At 46.0% G+C, this 23,678-nt stretch overlaps 1 protein-coding gene across 1 annotated transcript in view; it reads right to left on the bottom strand.

The window, feature by feature from the left end:
• The window catches only part of HSD17B4 (hydroxysteroid 17-beta dehydrogenase 4), a 127,657-nt gene that overhangs the window by 12,838 nt on the left and 91,141 nt on the right, over positions 1-23,678 (bottom strand). The window contains exons 19-22 of the mRNA XM_065406047.1: positions 23,447-23,553; positions 21,331-21,417; positions 17,753-17,842; positions 8,290-8,428 (exon numbers count right to left, since the gene is read on the bottom strand). Of these exons, the coding sequence (XP_065262119.1) occupies positions 8,290-8,428; positions 17,753-17,842; positions 21,331-21,417; positions 23,447-23,553 (423 nt within the window). The remainder of the gene's footprint in view (positions 1-8,289; positions 8,429-17,752; positions 17,843-21,330; positions 21,418-23,446; positions 23,554-23,678) is intronic.

Here is a 23,678-nt window from a genome sequence, read left to right as displayed (position 1 = left end):
ACATTCTATCATTCAGCTGTACTAATTTAGCCTCAGTTTCTTATGCTCCTAATGTCCTCTGTAGTAAGACCATACATTATGGATGCCACATACTCAATGCAGCCAAGACCCTTATACTACTTAGCACATGCGCGATGTGCCTCAGGTGGCATGTGACGAGGATTCATCACTGAAGGGGTTAGCTTCCCCAACCCAGGCCGGGTACTGACAGGGAGTGTGAGGTGAATGCTGCCCGAGAGTCCTAACACACAGCATGATACAGAGGCTTCCACGTGAAGTGATTTGCTGTTTGACACTGGCATTTTTAATAGGTATTCTTAAAGTATATGAGCATCAATACAGAAAAGCAGTGCTTTTAAATCTTAGGTTGCTATTCTGAACACATCCATGATGTGATTAACTTGAATTAATATAAGAGTGCAAAAATAGGAAATTGTTGGAGATTGGAGGAATGATCAAGAGTGACAAATACAGAATCATTAAAATGTAGCACTGGAAGGGACCTCAGTAGGTCATCTAGTCAGGTCCCCTGCACTGAGGCAGAACTAAGTATTATCTAGACAATCCCTGACAGGTGTTTGTCTAACCTGTTCTTAAAAACTTCCAGTGACGGAGATTCTACATCCTCCCTAGGCAATTTGTTCCAGTGCTTAACTACCCTTACAGTTAAGACATTTTTCCTAATGTCTAACCTAAATCTCCCTCGCTGAATTTAAGCCCACTAATTCTTGTCCTGTCCTCAGTGGATAAGGAGAACAATTTATCACCTTCCTTTTTAATAGGAACTTTTTACATACTTGAAGACTTATTTCCCCATCAGTCTTCTCTTCTCCAGACTAAACATACACAGTTTTTCCAATCTTTCCTCATAGGTCATTTAATCATTTTTGTTGCTCTCCTCTGGACTTTCTCTAAATTTGTCCATGTCTTCCCTGAAGTGTGGTGCCCAGCACTTTTACCTGAGGCCTTATCACTGCTGAGTAGGTTGATTCATATTTTAGTTTGTGATCCACTCTAATCCCAAGATCCTTTTCTGAAATTCTCCTTCCTAGGCGGTCACTTCCTATTTTGTATTTATGCATTTGATTATTCCTTTCTAAGTGTAGTACTTGGCATTTGTCCTTATTGAATTGCATCCTATTTATTTCAGATCATTTCTCCAATTTGATTGTTCGTAGGCAGGAGGTCCTCAAGATTGAATCTTGTAAAATCTGCCTTCCTCCTATTTTGATTTAAAGAAAGATTTTTGGCTTTTTGGATAACTTAATCTAATCTGTTTAGGTACAGTAGAACCCCATTTATCTGGCTCTCCGTATTAACTGAATCAAGGCTGACAGCCTGAGCCCCACTGACAGGGGCTGAAGCTCTTTGTCCATTCTCTGGATTATCTGAATTTTTGACTATCTGATCTTGGCTTGGTCCCAATTAGATTGGATAAATGGTGTTCCACTGTATTTTTAATGCATTTATCACCATTGTTATCTCAGTGCAGCTTATTCATCTTCTCCAAGGACAGCTTGCTATGCCAGAAAGGTAAAATACAGCTGTCAAGCCACCCTGGTTCAATATTCAACATGATGTCCTGCCCATTAGCAGCAGCCTTGTTAGTCAGAATCTCAATTGTGAAGAACTGGGAAGAGGGGAAGGGAAATTACAAAAGTGACTACACCTTTCTCCCTGTAAATCAGAGAGAAGGAACAGTTTCTTAAATAATTTAGAGAAAGAGCGGATTTATGGAGGGCTCTTAAAGCCTCCCAGAATTACTTTTGGATAAAAATGGTGATATGTGATCAAAAATGCAGCCCAATGACATAACCCATAAAACTCCATCAGCCTCCCTCAACTTGAGGAGGTATAGCACACAGACACTACAGTTCCCACTGTGCAAGCTTTCATCTTGCTCCAAGTGCCCAGGCCAATTAAGATGAAGCATTACAAGCTGAGGATTGTAAACTCAGAGTTGCACATCCACATAAAAAAGTGAGGGAGATTACAATTTACTTAATTTTATGCAAATTATGTGTGACTGTGAGGCTTCTGGTAAACTGCCAGTGTGGCCTTGGGACAAAATTTTGTATCCCTCTAACAGACCATTCTAGATAAGGAGGCAAAATAAACAGTAATTCCACAGATTCCTGACATTCATTCATCTGAGTAAGAAAAAGATTTTATGTTTTACAGAAATATGTATCCTTGAAAACAACATCAGAAAGAGAGAGAGAGAGAGAGAGAGAGAGAGAGAGACCTGAAAACAAAATTAAAAAAAAAAAAAAAAAAGGGAGAAATTTATTTAAAAACCCTGTAGAAACATAGATTTTCCTTATCTAACTACCCAAATTAAAGATCTCCAGGCACAAAGTTGTTGCAATTAAATGCTTTGGCTTCCATACAATCTAGACCTTTTCTTGAGAAGAGGTAATAATGCGTAAGACTTTAGCAAACTTTGATCCGACAGATTCTGAATAGGAAAGACTTGGTTAAAGCAGTTGTGGCAAACCCAGGACAAACAGCTAAAAAGGGGGTAGTAATCAGTCCCAGGGGGTTAAAAAGGCCTCTCCCAAGCCACTGAAGAGAGAGAACCATGGGGAAATAAGGTTCAGCTGGGCAAGGGGTTACTAGGGAACTAATTAGGGTCAGCTGGCTCCAACTGCTTGGGACCTTTTTAAACCCTCCCCAGTGTGGAAGGAGGGGGGAAGAGAGAGTGAGAGAACCAGGGAAGCTGCCAGTAAGTTAGGAGCAGCAAGACTCTGAACCCTTCCTGCAAGGAAGGCTGCACTCTGTCCCCAGAAGGGAAGATAAACAAGCACAAGGGGCTGACTGAGAAAAGGAATAGCCAGACCCTGCGCTACCTGCAGGGATTTGCCTTGCCCAAGCCTGTGTCTCCAAGGCTAAAAAGGACTGAGCCTGCTGCGGAGGAGACGGTACTTTGCCACACTTGGTGTCAGAAGTGGGATGGAGTGAGGCGTTGTGGCAAGCCATCTCAGGGCAAGGTAAATCGCACACACCCACGCACGCGCACGCACACGCACGCACACGCGCACGCACACGCACACACACGCACAAAAATGGAGGACGTAGTGAAGGCCTTGATTCAGGCCACTGCGGCCCAACAAGAGGCTACCAGAGTACAGATGACAGCCCAGCAAGAGTCAGTACGTGTCCAACAGGAGACAAACCAATTGCTGATGAACCAGGCGGCCCAAGATCGAGCCACCCTGAATGATGTAGTGAACCAGTTGAAAGCCCTGACCGCGCTGACGCATGGGCCCCAGGGGACCCGGCCGCTACGCGCAAGCAACTATTTACAGAAGATGACAACGGATGACGATATAGAGGCGTATCTCCTTGCATTCGAGAGGACGGCACTGCGGGAGGCTTGGCCCCAAGATCAGTGGGCAGGCCTCCTGGCTCCATTTCTGTGTGGGGAGGCTCAGAAGGCCTATTTCGATATGACCATAGAAGCAGCTATGGATTACCCCCAGCTGAAGGCGGAAATCCTGGCGAGGTCAGGGGTGACGCCGGCCATAAGGGCCCAGCGCTTCCACGAGTGGAAGTACCGGGACGACAAAGCGCCGAGGTCCCAGCTATTTGACTTGATCCACCTCGCCCGGAAGTGGCTCCGCCCTGAGACCCATGGGCCGGAGAAGGTGGTGGAAATCCTGGTGTTGGACAGGTACATGAGGGGGTTGCCGCCGGGCGTACGAGGGTGGGTCCGCCAAAATGATCCCTCCTCGTATGATGAGCTAGTTGCCCTTGTAGAGAGACACTTAGCAGCCCAAGAACTTTCTCGGACCCCCGGGGAAGGAAGGCGCCAGAATCGGAGACCAGTCTCTGCACCGAGGCCCCGGTTTGCCCTAGCGCCAGGCCGGACAATGGAGGGGAGGAAGGAGGCAGAAGAGCAGCCCGTGGTCCCGGAGAGACTTGAGGACTGGGGGAGAAAGACTCGAGAGATAAAGCCCAGCAGCCCGAAAAATAGGGGGCTGCCCCGAGCGGGGTACCGATGTTATGCCTGTGGCGAAATGGGGCATATCGCTGCCCAATGCCCGAATCTAGGAGAGCCTATGCAATGCGAACTGGGAGATATAGGGGGACCATGTGATCTAATAAGTCTAGTCGGGGTTGCGATGGTCCCTCATAGATACACTAGGCCAGTTAAGATGAATGGTATAAAGACCACAGCCTTAGTAGACTCGGGAAGTGCAATCACGTTAGTCTCGGGGAAGCTGGTCGGACAAGACCAACTATCCCGGGCCAAACGCTCGGGAATATCCTGTGTGCATGGGGATGTCAACTATTATCCAACCATCCCCGTAAAAATAGAAGTTTTCGGAAGCCCCACTAGGTTGACGGTGGGAGTAGTTCCAAAACTCCCCTACCCTGTCCTTATCGGACGAGACTTCCCGGGGTTTGATAGCCTACTCCCTGGGGAGAAGGTAGAAGAAAATAATGACCCTGGGACCCAGGGCGTGGCCCAGATCGTTAACCCTCCCCCAACCTTCCATGAATTTAGCCAGGATTTGTTCTCCCCGCCGGGGAAGCCCAGGAAGACTAGGAGGGAACGGAGGGCGGATAAAAGGAGGGGGACAAGGGTCCTGACCCAGTGCCAGAAGTCTACGCTTGTAGGGGAAAGAAGGGGCTCGACTGACAGTGGGACTGGGTCGGCGATCAACAACCCTATCGCCGGACCTGGTTCCCCAGGGGCTTTCCCCGAGGGGGAGACGGAGGTAGACCCCCCCGAGTTTAGACAAATGGGGACCGCACGCGGGAATTTTGGTCAGGATCAGGCCAATGATCCCATATACCACAATATTCTCAAAGAAGTAGTCGAGGTAAATGGGGTACCCGTGGAGGGGAGAGTTAAGGGCGCGGGGCCATATTATATGATTAAGAATGACCTGCTATACAGAGTAGTCCGGGTCCAAGAGCAAGTCATACAACAACTCTTGGTCCCACGGAAGCATCAAAGAGCCGTAATGGAGCTGGCCCACAGCCATCTGTTCGGGGGCCATCTAGGGGTAGATAAGACCCTGGATCGGATTCTACAGAGGTTTTTTTGGCCTGGCGTTTATGCAGCGGTCCGACAATATTGCACATCCTGTCCAGAATGCCAGATACATGGGCCCCGACCCCACTTAAGGGCCCCTCTGGTACCTCTGCCAATTATCGAGGTCCCATTTGAGCGTATAGCTATGGACATAGTAGGGCCATTGGAAAAGTCAGCCCGGGGCCATCAATACATTCTGGTAGTACTAGATTATGCCACCCGATACCCCGAGGCCATACCCCTACGGAATACCACATCCAAGACCATAGCCAAAGAATTAGTCCAGATTTTTTTCAGAGTAGGAATACCTAAGGAGATCCTGACGGACTAAGGGACCCCCTTTGTGTCTAAGCTGATGAAGGACCTGTGTACAATGCTCCACATACGGACCCTTAGAACATCGGTCTACCATCCCCAGACCGATGGCCTGGTCGAACGCTTTAATAGGACATTGAAGAACCTGTTACGTAAAGTGATTAGTCGTGACGGGAAAGACTGGGACGCCCTGCTGCCTTACTTGCTGTTTGCCGTACGGGAGGTACCTCAGGCTTCCACTGGATTCTCCCCCTTCGAGCTGTTATACGGTCGCCACCCCAGGGGCATACTGGACCTGGCTAAAGAAGACTGGGAAGAACAGCCGAACCCTGGGAGAAACGTTGTTGAACATGTGTTGCAGATGAAAGACAGAATAGCCCAAGTCACCCCCCTTGTGCGCGAACACATGGAGAAGGCCCAAGGGGCACAACGGACAAACTACGATCGCCGAGCAACGACCCGGAAGTTCCAGGTGGGGGACCGGGTGATGGTGCTCATACCCACGGCCGAGAGCAAGCTCCTGGCCAGGTGGCAGGGGCCATACGAGGTAATAGAAGCGATAGGAGAAGTCGACTATAAGGTACGACAGCCGGGCCGCCGGAAGCTGGAGCAGATCTACCATATAAATCTGCTGAAACCTTGGCACGATAGAGAAGCTCCGGTGGCTGCACTGGGGGTGCCATCCCCTAAAAGCAACCAGCCCGACCTGGTGGGGATATCCCCGGAGTTGACTCCGGAACAACGATCAGAAGTGATCAGCCTGATCAAACGCAACCAGGATGTGTTCTCCGAAAAGCCGGGCAGGACTACGGAGGTTCACCATCACATCCTCACGGAGCCTGGAGTGAAAGTGAACGTTAAGCCATACCGGATCCCAGAGGCCAAGAGAGAAGAGATTAGGACAGAGGTCAGGAAAATGCTGGCCTTAGGAGTCATTGAAGAATCTCATAGCCAATAGTCCAGCCCCGTGGTTTTAGTGCCTAAGCCGGACGGCAGTATGAGGTTCTGCAATGACTTCCGCAAACTCAATGAGGTGTCCCAATTTGATGCCTACCCTATACCCAGGATAGATGAGCTGATTGACAGATTGGGAAAGGCACGGTTTATGTCTACCCTTGATCTTACCAAGGGCTATTGGCAGATCCCCCTGGCCAACGCCGACAAGGAGAAGACCGCCTTTGCAACGCCAGAAGGTCTATATCAGTACACTGTTCTCCCCTTTGGGTTGCATGGGGCCCCCGCTACTTTCCAACGGCTAATGGACAAACTGTTGCGACCCCATGGGAAGTACGCGGCAGCCTATCTCGATGACGTCATCATATATAGCCCCGACTGGGAGACTCATGTGGAGAAGGTAGAAGCGGTCCTGGACACCCTCAGGAAGGCAGGGCTGACTGCCAATCCCTCCAAATGTTCGATTGGGTTAGCTGAGGCTAAGTACCTTGGGTATATAGTGGGGAGGGACGTGGTGAAGCCCCAGCTCAACAAGTTAGAAGCTATACAGAAGTGGCCCCGACCACTCCGGAAGAAACAGGTCAGAGCATTCCTGGGACTAGTGGGGTACTATAGGCGGTTCATTCCCCACTTCGCCACCAGGGCATGCCCATTAACGGACCTAACAAGAGCTCGGGGCCCTGACATAGTAAAATGGTCCGCGGCGGCCGAGAGCGCTTTTGCGGATCTGAGGACGGCCCTCTGCACAGACCCCGTACTAGTAGCCCCAGACTGGGGGAAGGAGTTTATCCTACAAACCGACGCCTCTGAAGTAGGGCTGGGAGCGGTGCTTTCCCAAATGGTCGGAGATGATGAACACCCCGTCCTCTTCCTCAGTAGGAAGCTCCTACCTAGGGAACGGAAATACGCCGTGGTGGAGAAGGAGTGCCTGGCTGTGAAATGGGCCATAGAGAGCCTCCGCTACTATCTACTTGGACGGAGATTTACCCTTGTCACGGACCATGCCCCTTTGCAGTGGATGCACCAAAACAAGGACAAAAACGCGAGAGTAACAAGGTGGTTCCTGTCGCTTCAACCCTTCCACTTCACGGTACGACATAGGTCTGGGACCCGACATGGCAATGCGGATGGCCTGTCGAGAGTGCACTGCTTTCTGACCCAAGTAGCCCAACCCCGTAGTGTTGAGCAGGGGGGGGGGATATGTGGCAAACCCAGGACAAACAGCTAAAAAGGGGGTAGTAATCAGTCCCAGGGGGTTAAAAAGGCCTCTCCCAAGCCACTGAAGAGAGAGAACCATGGGGAAATAAGGTTCAGCTGGGCAAGGGGTTACTAGGGAACTAATTAGGGTCAGCTGGCTCCAACTGCTTGGGACCTTTTTAAACCCTCCCCAGTGTGGAAGGAGGGGGGAAGAGAGAGTGAGAGAACCAGGGAAGCTGCCAGTAAGTTAGGAGCAGCAAGACTCTGAACCCTTCCTGCAAGGAAGGCTGCACTCTGTCCCCAGAAGGGAAGATAAACAAGCACAAGGGGCTGACTGAGAAAAGGAATAGCCAGACCCTGCGCTACCTGCAGGGATTTGCCTTGCCCAAGCCTGTGTCTCCAAGGCTAAAAAGGACTGAGCCTGCTGCGGAGGAGACGGTACTTTGCCACACAGTACATTGTTCCAAAGAAAATACATGAGTGGAAACATCTTAAGAACAAATTTTTAGAGGACAACTTGTCTGTGCGTACACCCAAATAGGCAAGATATACAAGTTTTTAGAAAGGTTAACAACTACTATTATGGAACATTATCCCACCCATTTGCAAAAACTGTCACTTGTGCAATACACATTCAAATTTTCAAGCCCTAATGAGCTCTCCCATCTATTACTTCTGCTTACCTTTAAAATAGCAGGTCTTAATTGGCAGGAGTATAACTCACCTCACTTCATTAAAAAAATGCACCAGGGCATTATATAAACAAGCCTATAACTTACTCCACTGTGCTGCTGTCTCTCCATCTTTAGTGATGTCCCACTGGAATATGGCATTTACTTTCTTTACCAGCTGATTTCCAACCTCTTTGATGCGGTGACCAATTTCTTCAAACACAAGGTTACTCTGCAGCCCTGAAGCCTATAAAATAAAGTACATACAATTTTAAATGGAAAGCTACATTAAAAGGTAATAAAAGTATAACTATTGTTCAAACACAGCATCCAGAGGAATCTATTCTGCAAAGTGATTAAAATACAGTAACTCCTCACTTAACGTCCTCCCGGTTAACATCATTTCGCTATTAGGTCGCTGACCTATTAGAGAACATACTCCTTTAAAGTCCTGCAATGTTCCCTTATAACTAGAGCCCTGCGCAGACACACAAATGTGTATCTGCATCCCATGCGCTACCCGCAAAAATTATCTGCAGATATCCACGGATTTGCAGGGCTCTAAACTGGGGGCCGGGCTGAGGCTCCGAGGCACCCCCCCGCTGGAGCCCGGCCGGGGAGAGCCGCGTGGGCAGTCACGGATCCTCCACCTGCCCTCGGCCAGGCGGGGAGCCTGCGGGGCGGGGACACAGCCGGGGGCTGCTCTCAGCCACCACCACCCCAGGCACCGCAGGCAAGTGGAGGGTCCGCTGCAGCCCCACGGCTCCCCAGCTGGGCTCCATGCTGGCCTGGCCAAGGGGATGGGAGAGACCTGTGGAGCTGCCCAGAGGTTGCTTGGGCCCCACGCCCAGGGCAGGTGGAGGGTCCGCCACAGCTCCCCACAGCTGCCCACTCAGCTCTTACCATGGCCGGGCTGCGGCTCCAAACTGCCCACCTCCCCGGCCAGAGCCAGATTGGGGACAGCCGCGTTAGCAGCTTTGGGGACAGCCGCGGCCGACCCTCCACCTGCCCTGGGCAGGGGGCGCGAGCAGCTCCTGTCCCTGCCCCCCCGCCCAAGGCAGGTGGAGAGACCCAGGCTCCCCACAGCTGCCAGCGCTGCTCTCCCAGACCCAGCTCTGGTCGGGCGGGGGAGGGGGGCCTCAGAGCTGTAACTTGGCCACAATAAGAGCCAGGCAGGCAGCTGTGGGGAGCCATGGCAGACCCTCCACCTGCCCTGGGCGTGGGGCCCAAGCAGTCCCCTGCTCAGTGTCCCTGCCCCCCTGGCTGCCCGCTGCAGTTCCTCTCAGCTGCCCACACAACTCTTACCATCAGAGCCCTGCGTGGATACAAAATTTGTATCTGCATCCGCGCTGCTATCCACAGAAATGGTCCACGGATATCCGCGGATATAAAGCAGATACCCGCAGATTAATTTATAACCTTGTTTGGCACAGGAGCTTGCCTGCACCCCAGCTGGAATGTCGGGCAGGTGGAGCAGGGCAAGTCCCCGCGCCCCGACCCCGCTCCCCAGCATGAGCCAGGGCGGAACAGGGCAAGCCCCCACGTCTCCACCTTGCTCCCGGGATGGAATGCCCAGTGGGCGGAGCGGGGCAAGCCCCGTGCCCTGACCCCGCTATGCCCCTGCCTCAACCAAGCTTCACAATCATAACTGGTGAATAAATTGTTTAAAATTATTTAAAACTTTTACGGTATATGTATATAATGTCTTGTTTGGTGAAAAAAATTTCCCTGGAACCTAAACCCCTAATTTACATTAATTCTTATGGGGAAATTGGATTCGCTTAACATCATTTTGCTTAAAGTTGCATTTTTCAAGAACATAACTAGGACGTTAAGTGAGGAGTTACTGTATAATAGGAATGTCTCCCTACACACACAATAATCACATCCAGCACGTCTACATTAGACAGTAAATTCTACCTGAGAAAAAAATTGTGGAATCGTTCCTGAGAACTATTTCACAAGTTACCTTTATAGTTCTTGTGATTTATCTTTGTAATTTAAATAATCCTGAAGGGAACGCATATCTTAAAGCCTTATAAATTATCTTTTAATTTATCTGAAGTGTAATCATGGCTTCCGCCCCACAAGGCATTGTATACACTAGTTATAGAATAAGGCATCATCTAAAAAATGGGTTGCCTTTATTTTCAACATATTAACTTTCAAAGAATAGATTGCTTTATAAGGTTTCAGTGTATTCATTTCGCCTTGGACAGTCAAAGATATGGCATATACAGAGTGTTTTTGGTGTCACACTGTTTGACTAATGGTAAATTTAAGCTATTATGTAACTAAACTTAAATATTTACATTTTGCATCCAGTTAGTCTTTTGTAAGCCTTTGATGCTTTTTAAAAGATAAATGGTTTAATGGATAAATTTTTACATTTTAGGAAGCTGCTCCAATATTAACATTTTTATGTACTACACTTCATCCTACAGTCCAGTTATAATTATCAGACTAAGGCAGAGTTAAAGGTGCCATGATATCTTTTATTCACCTTACTGTACGTAGGTGTATATAGCACACAGGATATTATAAGCGTTGCAATGAGCATTGCCTAAAATTAAGATTGCCTGACCCATTCCATTATAACACATCATTTTCAATTGCTTATAACTTTTTCAAACTTCAGCCATTCAGGCCGAAGTTTTCCATGACGGCTGTCTGCCTCAGGCTGAAATATTTTGGAAAATTTGAGCAAAAATGCTTTAGCCATTTCTCAGAACAAGGTCAGAGAAATGTAAGCTGTTTTGCCTATGTTAAAAAATTCTTATAACCACTTAACTGAGAAGCTCTAGCACCTCCACACTCTGGAGCAGGGACTAGAAATTTGTCACAGGTATCCCTCTGGTCTAAGGCCTGGTCTACACTAGGAGTTTATATCGAATTTAGCGCCGTTACATCGAATTAACCCTGCACCCGTCCACACCACGAAGCTATTTAGTTCGAAATAGAGCTCTTTTAAATTCGACTTCTGTAATCCTCGAAAACGAGAGGAGTAGCGCTAAATTCGAAATGGCAATATCGAATTAGGCTAGGTGTGGATGGAAATCGACGGTAATAGCTCCGGGAGCTATCCCACAGTGCACCACTCTGTTGACGCTCTGGACAGCACTTCGAGCTCGGATGCTCTGACCAGCCACACAGGAAAAGCCCCAGGAAAATTTGAATTTCTTTTCCTGTCTGGCCAGTTTGAATCTCATTTTCTGTTTGGACAGCGTGGAGAGCTCAGCAGCACTGGCAACGATGCAGAGCTCTCCAGCAGAGTTGGCCGTGCAATCTAATAGAAAGAGGGCCCCAGCATGGACTGATCGGGAAGTCTTGGATCTCATCGCTGTGTGGGGCGATGAGTCCGTGCTTTCAGAGCTGCGCTCCAAAAGAAGGAATGCAAAGATCTATGAGAAGATCTCTAAAGCCATGGCAGAGAGAGGATACAGCCGGGATGCAACGCAGTGCCGCGTGAAAATCAAGGAGCTGAGACAAGGCTACCAAAAAACCAAAGAGGCAAACCGACGCTCCGGATCCCAGCCCCACACATCACGTTTCTACGAGGCACTGCATTCCATCCTAGGTGCGGCCGCCACCACTACCCCACCAGTGACCGTGGACTCCGAGGATGGGATATTGTCCATGGCCGGTTCCTCCTCGGAAATGTTAGGTGACGGGGAAGATGAGGAAGGAGATGAGGAGGACGAGGCAGTCGACAGCGCTTGCACCGCTGATTTCCCCGACAGCCAGGAGCTCTTCATCACCCTTACCGAGATCCCTTACCAACCGTCCACAGCCGTTACCCCGGACACCGAATCAGGGGAAGGATCAAGCAGTGAGTGCTTTAAACATCTCAACATTTCATTTAAACATAACTGGAATATTTATATTGTTAAGAATGGGCTTTTCAGTCACTCATTTAAACATAGAAACTTTTATTTATAACAAAACAGGAATATTAACTATATTAGTAATTTATTGTTCATGATTTAGTTAGTTAGGAGTAAATAGTTCACTAAGCCATGTATAGAAAATCAAGTAATGTCCAGATATTCATGATTAGGCCACCACAGGACGCTCCACTCTGTAGTCCCTTATGCTGAACTTAAATGAAAAGACGGTCAATGTGCCCGGGAATGGACAGACAGTCCTCCTGGGATAGCTCGGCATAGCTCTCCTGGAGGTACCGCTCCAGCATGCGCATGAGGTTCCACAGCAGGGCGATCTTGTTCGGTCCCCCGTGGTAACACACGTTCCCACGCCATGAGTTCATCAGGTAGTCCGGGATCAGTGCGCGGCACAGCATGGCGGCATACGGCCCAGGCCTCTGAATGGTCTCACGCAGCATCCTTCCCCTCTCGGTCTCCGAGATCCTCATGAGTGTAATGTCACACATGACGCCCTGCTTTAAATTAGGGAGGGGAATGTTAGTATTGGGACTGCTTTACAGCCACGCGGTGGAGGCGGCAGAGGGGCAGCATACAGGGATCTTTCCCGGGGACAGCCGCGAGGTGGTGGGACAGGGGCAGAGCTCATGCTTCCCTGATTGCTGCCAGCAGAGAGCGGCCTTGCATTCAGTGCGAAAGGAGCCCAGTGCTACTATTACATTTTTAAGCTGCCACAAGTCTACGGCTTACCATGTTTTCCTGCAGCAGAAGTAGAGGTGTCCTGCAACGCGTCTCTGATCGCAACTGCAGGACCCCAGACACAGAAGGCGAGGGCCGAAAATTCGACCTTGTTCTGAGTGCGCATGTGAAAGGTCCAGTGCATGGTGTTGTTCACAGAGAAAGACTATGTTCTTTGTTAGCAACTTCATTTATCTGTCTCAGGAATTTACTCCCTTTTTCCCATTCCCACAGACACATCTGCGACTGTCTCCCAACCCAGCCTGGCATCACACTCCCAGAGGCTAGCGCAGATTAGAAGAAGGAAGAGAAAGACGCGGGAAGACATGTTTTATGAACTTATGGACTGCTCACGAGAGCAGGCAGCCCAGACGACACAGTGGAGGGAGAACTTGTCACAAATGCACAGAGCAGTCATGGAACGGGAGGAGAGGTGGCGCCAGGAGGACCAGCAGGCTACTCAAACCCTGCTTGGACTAATGAGGGAGCAAACGGAGACGCTCCGGCGCCTAGTGGATGTTCTGCAAGACCGGAGGCAGGAGGACAGAGCCCTGCTGCTGTCTATCTCTAACCGCCCTCCCCCGCCACCAAGTCCCACACCCCCCTCACCAAAAGTACAAAGAAGGAGGGGCGGCAAGGGCCGTTAAAACTTTCAGTCGGCCCCTACACACTGCTGCAGCAATGGAAGGCTCTCGTTCCAAAGTTTGAAAAGTCCTTTCCTACCCATCTCACACTAGCCCACGTCCAAGTTTCCTCCCCCACCTTTTCATGTGCGGTTCATAATAAAACATCTGTTTCTGTTAAGTACTGTTTCCGAGAGTGTCTTTTGGAGGGGATTCTGTCTGAAGGGGGGGAAGGGGTTTGTTACTTGGACAGGACAGTCACCTGTAGCAGGCTACAGAGGCGGGGGCAGGTCCAGCATCAGGACACATACACAGTACAGTCACCAGTTACCCTGGTCAGTCTGGGAAGCGGTTTTCATGTTCTGGGGTGCGAGGGGGTTGATCTGTGACTTTGTGGCGGGGGAGGGCAGTTAGAGATCCTATGCCGCGGTCCTTATCCTGGATCACAGAGCCACGCAGCAGGGGATCTGTTACCCTCCGCCCCCTGCCAGAAAGTCACTTGGCCGACACATACATGCAGTCCCGCCCAGGACTGCTGGCAGGCTGCGTTGAAACAACCAATCCAGCACTGCGGAGCCTGTCATTCCCGGACTTTAGAAGCATCATTTGCATCAAAACACTAAGCCCGCCCCCCGCCACAGTCTGCGTCCCCGGTTTAAAACATTCCCGCGAAAACAGTAAAAAAGAGAACCTTGTTCATTAACAAAACGGAACAGATTTTATTTGTTGGGAAGGTGGGGAAGGGGGTATGTAACTTGGAAGGATAGTCAACAGTAACTGGGTAAAGAAACGGGGGCAGGTTCAGCATCTGTGTCCACAAAGTAAAAAGTCACTGGAGACCCTGCTCAGTCAGGAACCTGGCTTTCAAAGCCTCCCTGATGCACAGCGCGTCCCGCTGTGATCTTCTAATCGCCCTGCTGTCTGGCTGGACGTAATCAGAAGCCAGGCTATTTGCCTCAACCTCCCACCCCGACATATAGGTCTCCCCCTTGCTCTCACACAAATTGTGGAGCACACAGCAAGCAGCTATCACAATGGGGATATTGGTCTCGCTGAGATCACAGCGAGTGAGTAGGCTTCTCCATCTCCCCTTGAGACGGCCAAAAGCACACTCCACCACCATTCTGCACTTGCTGAGCCGGTAGTTGAATAGTTCTTTCCCTGAGTCCAGTGCGCCAGTGTAGGGCTTCATGAGCCAGGGCATTAGCGGGTATGCAGGGTCCCCGAGGATGACTGTAGGTATCTCCACATCCCCAACAGTTACTTTGTGGTCCGGGAAGTAAAGACCTTCCTGCAGCCGTCTACACAGACCAGAGTTCCTGAACACCCTAGCGTCATGAACCTTGCCAGGCCATCCAACGTAGATATTGGTAAAACGTCCCCGATGGTCCACCAGTGCTTGCAGCACCATGGAAAAGTAGCCCTTCCGGTTGATGTACTGGCTGGCCTGGTGGTCCGGTCCCAGGATAGGGATGTGAGTCCCATCTATAGCCCCACCGCAGTTTGGGAATCCCATCTCGGCAAAGCCATCTCTGATGAGCTCCACGTTTCCCAGGGTCACTACCTTAGATAGCAGTAGCTTGACGATTGCCCTGGCTACTTGCATAACAGCAACCCCCACGGTAGACTTGCCCACGCCAAACTGGTTAGCGACGGACCGGTAGCTGTCTGGCGTTGCGAGCTTCCAGAGGGCTATGGCCACTCGCTTCTGGACAGTCAGGGCTGCCCGCATCCGGGTGTCCTTTCGCTTCAGGGCAGGGGACAGCAACTCACACAGTTCGAGGAAAGTCCCCTTCCGCATGCGAAAGTTGCGCAGCCACTGGGATTCATCCCAGACCTGCAGCACTATGCGGTCCCACCATTCCGTGCTTGTTTCACGGGCCCAGAATCGCCGTTCAACAGTATCAACAAGACCCAGTGACAGTGAGATGTCCTGGGCGCTGGGTCTCATGTTCTCAGAGAGGTCGGAGCTAGTGTCCGACTTCATGCCGTCACGGTGGTGCCGTAGCCTCCTCTCATGATTGATCTGCAGCTGCCTCTGGTACAGGTGGAGGAGAAGCTGCGAGGCGTTGAGAACTGCCACAACTGCAGCGATGGTTGCAGCGGGATCCATGCTCGCACTGCTGTGGCGTCCGCGCTGTCAGTAATCAGAAAAGCGCGCGAACTGATTTCCCGCCGGCGCTTTCAGGGAGGGAGGGAGGGAGGGCGTGAGTGACGGACGGATGACAACAGGCGCCCAAAAGCACCCTCGACACATTTTTTTACCCAGAAGGCATTTGGGGCTCGACCCAGAATTCCAATGGGCAGGGGGGACTGCGGGAACTGTGGGATAGCTGCCCACAGTGCACCGCTTCCAATGTCGACGCTTGCCCCGTTAGTGTGGACTCACAAAGTCTCACAAAGTCGAATTACTGTCCTTAGTGTGGACACACACGTTCGACTTAGTAATAACGATTCCACATAGTCGAATTAACTAAAATCGAAGTACTCTCGTAGTGTAGACAAGGCCTAAGAGCTGTGCCTTTTGTCATCTCCTTGAAAATTTGTCCAAATTTAGCCAAGTTACAAGCCTCTGAAACCCAGTTTGCAGACATTGCTTAGAGATGTGTTAGAGTTTGACAGCTCAATTCTCTGAACATTCCATCTGTACTGGGCATAATCTAGCCCTGGACTGCAGGGGATAAGCAGGATTTTCCCTGCAATTGCTCCCCTATAACAACGGGGGTGCCACTGTAGCACTGGGCACCAGAACTGAGAGCAGGGAGGTGGCACAGGCAAGCTTAATTCTGGCATTTCCTAACTTTGGAGTGCTTGATTTTGTACCCTTAATATTCTTTTCATGTCATTCTTGTACGTAATATAGGATATATATTATAATGGAACTTTAGCAATACTTTGGCATGAAATACAAGGTAGAATGTCATTGCTATGAACTTCAAATTCTAAGCCTAACATATTTTATTGTACTTGTTTATACATTTTGGGGATAGATAGGCATTATTGTCAGATAAAAGACAACTCTGATAAGGAGTAGAAATACTGTACTTTTAAGAGACAACGATACAAAAAAAACAACCCTTACCAACCTTAAAGAAAAACTAAAACTGTCTACAATCCCAAAAGGATTTTTGCTGACAGTATACAATTGCCAAAGGTATCCGCATTGCAAATGTGGACTAGAATAGGGATGATGTGGTATGATTAGATGCAAATGTGAGGTAGACAAACGGAAACAAACTATTTAGCCACAGTAGTGCTGAATACAATCTGGATGAATCTGGGAACAGAACCATGGAACACCACTATGGGGAACAAGACTGTCTATGCCTGGCTTATTATCATGCCATCAAAGAAATCTAAAACAGGAAGGATGAGACTCTCCAATATGCCACATGACTGAAAGGCTGAGAAGGTGTAAGGAGAAAGAGTTTTCTAGGAACCTGTCTTACGTATTATATAATTCCATTTCCATAGTATCTGAGCACCTCACAATCTTTAATGCATTTGTCCTCAGAACCCCCATATGAGGTAGTGAAGTATTATCCTCAGGTCTTCAGAGGCCTTGACAAGCACCCCAACTCTCCCATTCACAATCTACTCTGTGCCCCAACCTGACAATCATATCATCTAGGTACATCAAAGCAAATGCCTATACACACACACACACCAGGAGCTATATTGTGAACCCCTTACTCACCTTGGTAAGAGTTATTCACTTGAGTAGCCTCCAACCCTTTTCTACAAAATAAACATTTCTCACTCCTTTTTATTTGTATTCTTTTTAATTTGCCCCTTCCTTCTTTCTTCTCCTCTATTGTGTATCTTGACTTTAACTCTTCCTCTGTCTTTCTGTCCGTTTTCCCCTCAATCTATAAAAAGATACTCATTTCTAAATGTACACAGTATTTTTTCTCCAAAGTCTCGTCTATACCAGAAAAACAAGTTCCCATATTATAGGCACTGCCATTAACAGTGCAACTGAGTTTGAGCTCAGCTACATAGGTGCTCATATCTGTGGATCTTACACAACCATCCAGTTCACTTGCTAGTGTGTCCTTAGTAGCTTCTTTTGTATAAGACATGGTGATTCACACCCGAATAGCTGAGATTGCTGCCAAGCACTTCAAAACTGGAACACCCATATAGGACATGTTCTCAAATAGATCAATGAACCTAGGAGTTTAAATAACTCTTACCTGTGTATTACTGTACTAGTTTACTCATCTCATATCACTTGTGAGACTGCTACAAAATTCTAGTATTTCATATATTCTTTCAAAAAGTATGCTTCTCCACAAGTTGATCCATCTGAGTGGCTTTTTCCCCTACCTTAATGGGCTCTTTAGCTGAAGGTTTATCGAGGGTTGATGTCAGATCTACATATGCTCCTGCAATGGCAACTTCTCCAGTTTCTTTGACCTGTTAAAAGAAAATTTATATTCTGAGTGGATCATGCCAAGTAAAGAAAGAAGAGTTATAATGACCAAAACGGCTACATTTTAAAGCGACCAAGCGATCTTCCTCATGTCTTACACCACAGATTAAAAAACAAAACTTGAAAAGCTCCAGCAAAGAGAAAAACAAAGGAAAATAATGTTTGAAGTAAATTAGAAAGTACTGCTTTTACAAACAGTCCTAAAAAAGAACAATTATGTTTGCTCTGTTGCATAAAGAAAGCCCAAATATTATTATGATGATGTTTTTCTATTAAAACTACCACAACAGATTTTCTGGATAAGGCCATAATAGCAGGACACAAATAAAATAGCTCTTATATAACGCTTTTCTTCAGTAGATCTCAGAGTGCTTTAAAAAGGTTAGTATTATCTCCATTTTACAAACTGAGGCATGGCAGTGATGTGACTTCCCCAGGTTCAATGAACAGGCCAATGGCAGAGCTGGGAATGGAACCCAGATAGTTCTTTTGAGTGCCGGTCCAGTGCTCTATCCACTAGAGGAGAGCACTACATCTTCACTTGTCAGTTCAAATTATTTCAAGGACGTAGCTTCAATGCTGGGACATTCTACCTACAACTAGACTATTTGTTCAAATGAGCACTAAGAGCATGCTACTACAGTATTTAACAAGCATGGGCTAGAGCAATTTAATTATATTTCCTTTCTAAGGAATCTTTAAGCTTTACTTTTTTGGATATGGAAAGATATTTCTCCTTGGCCTAAAAAGACACCATCAACTTAAAAATCAAGCTTTTATTTGAAAATGTACTTCCGTTGTTACAAACGACAGCTAAGGTTACTTGTTTACATAAATAATAAGTTCACAGCAAGCTGGGGCATGAATCTACCCTGCACTAGCCTACCATTGACTAGCTGTCTCTGCGGACACCACTGATGCACATTAACGCTTTATTGATGCACTTTGATTTAGTCCTGTTTCAAAGAAGACTAGATCAAAGCGCATTAACAAATTGTTAATACATGTCAGCAGGGTCCACAGGGACAGGCTAGATTCCCATCCCAGCTTACCGTGAACCAAATGTTTGTGTAAACAACCCCTGAAATAGTTCAAAGAGAAATGATTTTGCTCTATTTTTCCGTTTATTTACTTTATGCATATATGCTTTTGACAGCATTTTGTGTGTAGTCAGTTTCACTGTTCCCCTGCCTTTGTGGGTCTTTAAGGCAGCAACAAGGAAGAATTAAAATATTTTAAGAGATAGGAAAATGGATTCTTTGCTGTGAAGTGATAAAAAATGACAGAACTCATTTTTTCTAAGAGTTGGATTTCAACTTGACATTGCCTCTTTAAAAAGAGGCAACAGATTCATTTAAATAGTATTTGTTCAAAAATGTTGTGCACAAGCCTGTTGTTGAATAACTGCAGAATCTTACTGACAAGACTCCATCCTTCCCTCTTGTTTTGTTGTTTCCTTCACTGCATTCTATGTGAAAGCATAAGCTCCTTGGGGCAGAGACTATGTGTAATTTATACTGTCAGGTACCTAAGCTCCCTCTTGCTATAAAATAAAATAGATAAGGGAAACTAAGCAGAGATCACAAATATCCAACCAGAGGCCTCCAATTGGCCTAGTAATCACATATCCTGACCTGGAACCTTTCCACACAACTGACTTAATAAATCCAATATTAAGTAACTGACGGTTACGGTTAAGATTTTGTCACAGTTATTTTTAATAAAAATCATGGACAGGTCACAGAAATTCACGGGAGCCCATGACCTGTCTGTGACTTTACTAAAAATAACTGGGGGGCAGCTGCAGCCTTGGTGGAAGCCGCGCGGGGAGGGGGACCCACACAGTTCTGGCTCCAGCCCCAGGTGTGGGGCAAGGGAGCATAGCCCTGGCTCCAGCCATGCCAGGGGAGGGAGGGGGGGCAGAGCGACATGGTCCCAGCTGAAGCAGAAGACGACACGGAGGTATGGTAAAGTCATGGAATCAGTGACAGCTGTGACCTCCGTGACTAAACTGTATCCTTACTGATGGTTCGTAAAACCTAGAATAGGATGGCCTATATACAATGTTTTAGAATACATTAATATTTGCATTGGTGCTTCGCTGAAGTTTAGGACTAATGTATAAGTATTCTTTGTTGAAACTTTTGAAAATAATTAAAGGTGAGGTAATGCAACTGCTGCTTGTTCCTGAAAGCCTATGAACTTTAATTCAGCAATCTACATGTGTGTGAACAAAATGTACGCATGGTTCCTTTTCCCTTCCCCAGGAGTTTCGTACTTCTTTGAGATAAGCCCATCTGCTGATCAGAACATAAGATCCTTGAAAGAGTTGGTAGGGTCTTTTTCCCCTAACACATGCACAGTGGTGAGCACACCCTGGCCATCATGAACATTATAGTATTTTATTAAGGCATCCAAAGACTTCCAGCCTAAGCACCAAAAACCAAAGTGTACTATACTTAACAGCTTAGCCTTTTAAAAATAATATATGAAATTACAGAAAAACTACAAGAAACCCTCAATAGACATGCACAACAAACACATATTTGATTTGATAAATTAGCTTAATATTACTGCACTGCTTCCCCTTGCAAGATGCTCAAGGGGTAGAGAAAGAAACACAAATCTACACTGCCTGATAAGATGAGATGGAGAGGAGGGAGAAGGGAATTGACTCAGACACAACAGGTTTGGGAAGAGAGATAAAAAGCTTGAAGATGTAAGTGGCAAGAATATCCAAGAAATAGGCAGTTTCATTTACTGTGTTGATGAAATCAGCCAAGGAAAAACTGTAACCCCAAAATGATTCAAATCATGTCTAGGGGCTTGTCTATGCACAAAGAGGTACCAGTTTAACTTATGGCATGATTTTAAACTGATTTAGTTAAACCAGTACACAAGATTGTGGGGATACTCTTATTTTGGTTTAAACCAGGTTTATTAAGGTTTAGTTTAAATTAGTTTAAGTTAAATTGGTACAGCTCTTCTGGTAGAAAAGACCTTCGGTACAGGTTTAAGCTAACCCATAACAAGATAGCGTCTACCCATAGGTTTGCACCAGTTCAGCTAAAGTGGTTCAGCTAAACAGATAAAAATGTGTGTTGACAAGGCCTAAGATAGAGGTATTGAAGATAACCATTTGCAGTTTTCACATTTTTCCATCATTAAATATATATAACCTCAAAAGCTAGATTTACAAAAACAGTACAATGCACTTAATTTGCAATCTTAATGCTATAAAAATCCCTAAATTAAGGGGGTTCTTATAAGTCAATGTTATTTCCAGCAACTGCATATGCAATCTTGATGACAGCAGAAAACTATTATTATTAGATGGAGAAATGAGGTTAAGTGATAAAGACTTCTTTTCTTCAGAGCTATGACTGAAGAACCATTTTGTCCCCCCCACAGAAAAAAAAATACTTTAAACATCCTTTGCTAAAGCCCACAGCCTGAGTCTCGCTCTTCTGACCTTAGTTTGAATGTGAATTCTGTTTCCCTCCTTCCACATCTCTGTTTGCAGAGTTTGTCCTGGAAAGACTGGTTTTACAAAACGGACCTGCAAAAAGAAAGGGTTCAGATAGCCTTATTTATTTCTAAATAAAAACATTCAGCAGTAGTACTGATTTGCATGTAACCAAATATGCAGTCTAGAGCATAAAATCAATTGAAATAGAAAAAACCTTTCAGAAGACATTTAATTGTCAAAGCAGATTATCTAGCAATTAGAGCTGTCAAACGATTAAAAAAAATTAATTGCGATTAATCGTGCTGTTAAACAATAACAGAATACCATTTATATAAATATTTTTGGATATTTTCCACATTTTCAAATATATTGATTTCAATTACAAAACAGAATACAAAGTGTACAGTGCTCACTTTGTATTTATTTTTTATTATAAATATTTGCACTGTAAAAATAAAAAATAGTATTTTTCAATTCACTTAAGTACTATAGTGCAATCTCTATCATAAAAGTTAAACTTACAAATGTAGAATTATGTACAAAAATAACTGCATTCAAAAATAAAACAATGTAAAACTTTAGAGCCTACAAGTCCACTCAGTCCTACTTCTTGTTCAGCCAATCGCTCAAACAAGTTTGTTTACATTTGCAGGAGATAATGCTGCCCACTTCTTGTTTACAATGTCACCTGACAGTGAGAACAGGCGTTCGCATGGCACTGTTGTAGCTGGCATTGTGAGAGATTTACGTGCCAGATGCGCTGAAGATTCGTATATCCCTTCATGCTTCAACCATCACTCCAAGGGACATGCGTCCATGCTGATGACAGGTTCTGCTCGATAACGATCCAAAGCAGTGCAGACCAACAAATGTTCATTTTCATCATCTGAGTCAGATGACACCAGCAGAAGGTTGATTTTCTGTTTTGGTGGTTCGGGTTCTGTAGTTTCCGCATTGGAGTGTTGCTTTTTTAAGACTTCTGAAAGCATGCTCCACACCCCATCCCTCTCAGATTTTGGAAGGCACTTTAGATTCTGAAACCTTGGGTCGAGTGCTGTAGCTATCTTTAGAAACCTCAAATTGGTACCTTCTTTGTGTTTTGTCAAATCTTCAGTGAAAGTGTTCTTAAAATGAACAACATGCTGGGTCATCATCCGAGACTGCTATAATATGAAATATATGGCAGAATGTGGGTAAAACATAGAGCAGAAGACATACAATTCTCCCCCAAGGAGTTCAGTCACAAGTTTAATTAACGCATTATTCTTTTAACGAGTGTTATCAGCATGGAAGTATGTGCTCTGGAATGGTGGCCAAAGCATGAAGGGACATACGAATGTTTGGCATACCTGGCACGTAAATACCTTGCAATGCTGGCTACAAAAGTGCCATGTGAATGTCTGTTCTCACTTTCAGGTGACATTGTAAATAAGAAGCGGACAGCTTATCTCCCGTAAATGTAAACAAACTAGTTTCTCTAGCGATTGGCTGAACAAGACATAGGACTGAATGAACTTGTAGGCTCTAAAGTTTTACATTGTTTTGTTTTTTGAGTGCAGTTACGTAACAAAACAAATCTACATTTGTAAGTTGTGCTTTCACAATAAAGAGATTGCACTACAGTACTTGTATGAGATGAATTGAAAAATACTATTTCTTTTGTTTGTCATTTTTACAGTGCAAATATTGTAATAAAAATAATATAAAATGAGCACTTGTATTCTGTGTTGTAATTGAAAACAATATATTTGAAAAGGTAGAAAAACATTCAAAATATTTAATAAATTTCAATTGGTATTCTATTATTTAATAGTGCGATTAAAACTGCCATTAATTTTTTTATCACAATTAATTTTTTTGAGTTAATTGCGTGAGTTAACTGCGATTAATCGACAGCCCTACTAGTAATATTTATAGAAACTTACTAGCTACAGCCATGAAAATACATATAGTATTAAGTAAAAGCAAAATGGGTACTCTGTCATTGTAGCAGACTGATTTAAAGTAAGTTTGCATGGACAAACCTAAAGTCTGTTTCCACCTTAGGAAATGTATTAACAGGAACTACTCCTTAATAGCTGAAAAATGAAGGAAGAGAAATTAACTGTCAAGAACAGACCTTAATTGCCTTGAATCTGGTCACATCATTATTTGCAAAGTGCTTCAAAACATGCCTGGCAGCAAAACCAAATGAACACAGTCCATGCAGTATGGGTTTCTGAAATCCTGTTTAAAAAAAAACAAAAACACAGTTTTTTGTTTTACTGTACATGTTTTGCTCTCCTTTTTCAAGGGCCTACCTTTTTATATGCAGCTTTAAACTCAAATTATAGAAATGTAGGGCTGGAAGG

Source organism: Emys orbicularis, chromosome 6, assembly GCF_028017835.1.
Source record: "Emys orbicularis isolate rEmyOrb1 chromosome 6, rEmyOrb1.hap1, whole genome shotgun sequence".
Taxonomy (NCBI): Eukaryota; Metazoa; Chordata; order Testudines; family Emydidae; genus Emys; species Emys orbicularis.
This window is presented reverse-complemented; position numbering and strand designations above follow the sequence as displayed.